The sequence below is a fragment of the Notothenia coriiceps genome, unplaced genomic scaffold (assembly GCF_000735185.1).
Source record: "Notothenia coriiceps isolate Sejong01 unplaced genomic scaffold, NC01 NC01_scaffold00031988, whole genome shotgun sequence".
NCBI lineage: Eukaryota > Metazoa > Chordata > Actinopteri > Perciformes > Nototheniidae > Notothenia > Notothenia coriiceps.
This window is the reverse complement of record NW_011364689.1, coordinates 501-6,378: the sequence shown is the minus strand read 5'-3', so window position 1 is coordinate 6,378 and position 5,878 is coordinate 501. Positions and strand designations below refer to the sequence as shown.

Genomic DNA, 5,878 nt, shown 5'->3' with positions numbered 1-5,878 from the left:
CTGCAGCATTGTGACATATAGTCGCCAATTTATTTTTACCTTTTTTTATTTGTATTACTCATCTCTCGACCAACCTGTCTTGGAACAAAAAAGTTGTATTAATATATGAACATGCAGTTTGAGTGACTGTTGTTGGACCATCACTGTTGCCTAGATCTCAGTTATACTGGATAGCCTTGTACTGTACCAAATCTGGATTTCAATGCTGGCATAACAATAAATGCCAAGGAGATATTTCTACAGTTGTGATTTCTGATTTTATTTTATGAATTGTATCTTTGAGGAAACATCATTGCCTCTATTCTTAGCACAGCTATATCTGTATGAGACACTGTAGCTACATCCATTCAAACTGACCAACGCATGAGGCATAAGTTAGTTTTTCACATGCATCTGATTGGTCAGGAGGAGCCATGTCCAGAGGCATGTCATGGTGGTCCATTTTTATTTGCAGCAGGAGAGTAATGGACACATTGCTTTTGATGGCATTTAGTAAGGAAGTGTCTATTCTATTTGAAAATGAAAGAAGATGTGATATGCAGATAGACTCCTTTGAAACTAAAGTGTGGATCGCCTATCTGTTATTCTGCCTGAAAAGACACCTGCTCAGGTTAAAGCTGGGTTGGAGCTTTGATAGAAGCTTACTAATTCACATCGACCAATAAGAATGCCTCTGGACATGGTTCCTTCGGATAAAGCCACAGTGGACCAAACTAAAATGGAGGCAAGATCCTCACAAATCTGAGGAAAAGTGACTAATTGAATTAGTCCCGCCCCCTCGGTAAAGGTGTTATTAGTCCCGCTTTAACAGGTTTTTTTTTTACAAGAGGGAATCTTTAAATCCTCTTCAACCCACTCCACTTTGGAAATGCTAATCGTTACTCATGTTCAGCTACAGATTAAGTCTGATTTAAAACTTGATTATATTTCACATCATTAATCCAAATCTGTAAAGTAACTACAGGGATTAAATGTAGTGGAGTAAAAGTACACCATTTACCTCAGAATTGTAGTGGAGTAGAAGTACAAAGTAGCATAAAATGGAAATACTCAAGTAAATGTACTTAGTTACTTCCCACATCTTACCTACAAACTGCCTCCAGGTGCTTCTAATTGTGGAAACTCAATCAGCATGGCGGAAGTAAAGGTTAAAATCTTAATCACAGTCTTAACATTTCAAAAATAAAAGCATGCAACAGGAAGTAAAACCAGTTCAAATTAACTCAATGCATAATTTCAAAATAACAGCACAAAATAAAATCTCAGTAAAAAGTATAAAACCCACAAATAAAAACCGCGCAATACAAGCTAATACTAATACTATTAATAATAAAAAAAATACTTCACCATGTGACAAATGCACCGTGACGCGTTTTGCCACCCGGAACTTAAGCGGAGAACGAAACAGTTCCTACCCGGACCTATAAATTGACGCACATTTAAACATGGCGGCTAACATAGAGAAATTTTTTCAGGATTTTATACTGAATAAAATCAGAGAGATTGAAGACCAGAATGAAGACAAAACGTATGTGCATGCTGAGTTATGGTTGTGTTTTGGTAACGGTTGAATAACATCCTGTAGCTGCTGTACAGCGCTAAGCTAACATGCTACCGTTACAGCGGCCGGCTCCTGCTCTAGTTACAGCATAAACAATGCACAGGAGCTAATGCTATGCTAATTAGACACCTATGTGAGGTTACTCAAGGAAAACAACAAAAGTATATGTATCTAAATATACTTAAAGTTCCAAACGTAGAGTAGTCATTGTGCAGGTTGGTCAGAATATTATATATGACATGTTTTATAATTAATGATCATTCAAGTTTTATCAAAGGTGCTGCTAGTTTTAATGACTTTGTAAACTGCAGGGTAGCTTGTGTATTCTGTAATAGCAACACATTGAATTACTCTATTAGCTGTACTTAGCTACTTTACACCACTGGATTCTGTGTCAACAAGCTTACTTACAAAGTGGATGATTGGCTGTCAACATGCTTCCTTAGAGAGGAAGACATGCATAACTTCATCTATTCGTGTAAATATATACTTTTTAAAACTCCAGGCATTTGACTTTCTGAGCAGTTAGCCCATATGCTAAAGCTGTTGTATTATGATAAACCCAATCTTGTCAGATAGTGTCTAATCTGGGATTAAGTCATAACATCTATTAAGTAAACTCTTCTTGAGACAGGCCTCTTAAGTCACTATTACATATCCTGTTATTGGACATTTAAAAAGAATGCTGTGTTGGATAGTGTTAACAGATGCAACTAAATCATATCTTTTTTCTGTGTGTCCATTAGTTCCCCTGAAGGAGTGGGAGATGGCACTGAACAGTTCGGAGCAGAACAAGAGTCTTCAGAGAGAGACAAACAGGACAATTTAAAGTGCAGCGGCTCACCAAAGAAACACAAGAAGCACAAAAAACACAAAAGTAAGAAGAAGAGGAAGTACCGTGAGAAGGAGGAGAGCAGCTCCGAGTCCGGGCCGGAGGAGGACGGAGGAACCAAACTCCAGCCAAGGTCAGAAGAAACTTTTTTCATGACACTTCCATGAATTCACCTTTTATAGAAAGTAAGCCCACCTCTGATGGCTGATTAATAGTCATTACTGTCACTAGTAGGGATGGGTATCGTTAAGGTTTTAACGGTACTACTCGCTTTTATCGATACCGCTTATCGGTCCGGTCTTTTAACGGTACTCTTATCGGTTCTTTTGGGGGAAAAAAGGTAAACTCACTAAACAAATTGTGAACAAAACTAACATTGCTTTTTATTTAAACTAAATACATAATATTTCACATCGAAAGAAACAACAATGTTTTAACAAATCGTATTAAATAATGTGATGAAAGAACTGTAAACAGAATAGCTGAAACTTTAACAAACTAAATAACTCAGTTACCTCTAATCATTAACCCATGTTTGTATCATTGAGTTAACTCTGTGTGTTGCTGCTAGCATACATAACACCTGACGTGGAAACGTTACTCGTGGATGGGGCTACAGAGCTGCTAGAAAGGTGTGCCTTGCATTCCTCCGTCTGGATGTGGAGCACTTTTGCTAAATGTTTAGACAAATTGCTCGTGTTACCGCCCTTACATGCTAAACACTTATTGCACTTTTGGTAACGAGCATTGTCCACATCGAGACGGGTAAAGTTAAACCACACCTCGGAGCGCGTTCTCTCCACCATCTCCTCCGTGTGTGTGTTGCTGCATGTAGCAGCTGTGTGTGTGTAAACTGCCCCGCCCCCTCGCACACACACAGGACAGGAGAGAGATCTCTCGTCTGGATTGGAAAGATCGAAAATACAACAAATAATTATAGACGCATTTTGCAGTCTTTTTGCGTATTAGAAACAGAGTTGGCGACACTAAAACTGCAATATAATGTTTGTGTAGCAATAATACACATTACATATGTTTCACATGTCTCCAGTACCGATAAAAAGACCGCTAACGTCGGAGCTTAATGGTATCACAGACTTTAATAATTCAGCCCCGGGGCCCGTTTAATAGCGGGGCTCGGTACCCATCCCTACTCACTAGATAAGAGCACTAAAACCTGTGCAAGTGAACACAAACGACAGTTTTTTAAACAACACACAGCTGATGTTATTTCTAATCACAAAGTTATTCTAACATAGTGTAGTGGTGCTAACCTGTAAACCATACTTTAGTTATAAGAGATAAGAAATTGTTGTGCCAGAGTTACAAAAATGCAATATACACAGCAGCATAATAATAAAACTGTACACTGACTAAAAAGAGCGATTAAATAACTACAGGAAACTACAGGTCAAACAATTCATGTAAAAAACCGTTCAGTGATGAGCAGTATTGAGTAGTGCAAAACAACCTAGTGGCAGATACGTAATTGCAACGTTATGTATACTTAATTTTTTATTTAAGTTTATAATTCATACTGTGATAGTGCGTATCGTACTACAAATGTTAAAGTCATGTTCGATCTACGGTAGTTACTCTCTGGGATGTTATCTGCGACTGGACCTGACCCTTTTTTTAAATGTTCTTAACCCAGGGTTGTATCTTTGTTTCGCAGAAAAGGGACGCCAACAGAGGCAGACAAGGAGCAAGGTAAGTCTCTAATCATTCAAATCATTCATATAAACATGTGTTGATCAGCTGTGCTCACCACTCTATATTTTACATATCAAGTGTCACATTTCCTTTCCATGGAGAATTTGATACAGTGTTGATATGTTCGATTAGTTATCATGTTATGTGTCTTATCAAACCAACCACTTCTTAAAGGGATAGTTTGGAAGTGGTGCTGTATGAGGTGCCTATCAAAGTCAGTGTGTGTGGGGGGGTCAGCACCCCCCCCATATGTTGCAGAATCAGCACAGAGGTTAAGCAATGCACTGCTTTGGAGGTGGGGAGCAATAAAATGTATTTAAGCCAAATGAAAGGACGACAAAAATAATGAATATTAGTTCAAGTGTACACTATTTTTAGCACGGTACGCCAAACAGCCCTTTCCGCTGCCTCCATCAATCAGTCTGACTTTGGTGAATCCATCTAACATTTCATAAACTACGGTCACACAAATAACACAAACAGACAACACATGTAGGCGTCAGAACTCCTGTGTTCTGTGAATTATAATAGAGTTCATTTCAAAAGGTGCGTGTTGGATATAAAGGGCACATTTGCTAAATATAACGTACACTACAACTGATTAGCTTTTACCTTAGAGGAGCTCAAAATGTCTTGCCGCTGCCCCCGTCCATAGTAAGTGTACAGTGCTTTGCTTCTGGGCAGTAACTGCATTGACTATGCATAAGTACCTCACCTCCTTATTCAAACGGTCCCTTTAAGACACACACACAGTCATTCCAGTCGTACGAAACATGCTGTACTGGCACAGAGCTGCTGCACTGTGTGTCCAGGTGAGGAAGACCAGAACAAGTCCAGAGGCCACAAGCGGCACTCATCGGGGAAGAAGAAGAAGAAAAAAAAGAAAAAGAAAAAAAAGAAGAGAAGCAGGAAAGATGACGACAACTCCTCAGATTCAGAAATGGTGTCCAAGCAGAGGGAAGGGGGTCAAAGCGTGTCACCAAGGCGACGAGTGGAGCTGCCTGATATTATTCCTAAACAGGTAAACATGTTGATATCACATACAGACTTCATCAATTAGGGTTTAAAACTTTAAACATAAGTATAAGAGCTTTGTGTAATTGGACCGCTAGCTTAAAAATCTTTTGAATTTGGAAGGATTCACACATGTCTGGTGCCTGATTAAAGATGTCACAAAGTAAATTTAAAGAATTCTGGGGGGAAAAAACTACTTTTCTTTAAGGGTACACTTTTGTTCTGGATAATAGCCAGCCAGTAGCTATAATGCTGATGTTAAGACTCAAACCAAGTGTTATATATGGACTTGTTGGTGGAACGAGTGTGTGACAAACGTCTCCCTTCTTTACAGGACAGTTCCAAAAAAGCACTAGGAGGTCAGGAGAGCCTCGGCAGGAGGAGTTCTCGTTCCCGGTCACGCTCACATTCCCGTTCACATTCCCGTTCCGTGAGGAGGAACTTCCGCTCCAGACACCACCGGCCCAGATCCAGGACCAGTCCACACCGCCACAGGACCCGGTCCAGGTACGGATGACCTAACCTTTCATCTTCCTGCCATGTTGTCTAATGTCATTTCTTTATTTTCCTCCAAGTCGTTACACCATGTGTTGATCTCAGCTTGCCAAACGTTATAGAATATTTAAGATTCATTTTTTTCACCACCGTTGTGTTATGTTATGCGTTATGTAACCGGTTAAAACTCCAAGTGGCGATGAGGTCTTAAAATGTATGAAAAGGGTCTTAAAAAAGGTCTTAAAAGGAATTACATTTGACTT

General features: G+C 39.4%; 1 protein-coding gene across 1 annotated transcript; it reads left to right on the top strand.

Annotated features, from left to right (window-relative positions):
* Positions 1-1,406: 1,406 nt before the first annotated feature.
* On the top strand, positions 1,407-5,627 carry LOC104960583 (arginine/serine-rich coiled-coil protein 2-like; the record flags this gene model as incomplete). Its single annotated transcript, XM_010788656.1, has 5 exons — positions 1,407-1,528; positions 2,308-2,526; positions 4,069-4,103; positions 4,919-5,127; positions 5,455-5,627. Coding segments are annotated over exons 1-5 (719 nt in total), but the record flags the coding sequence as incomplete, so codon positions are not given.
* Between the last annotated feature and the right edge of the window lie 251 nt (positions 5,628-5,878).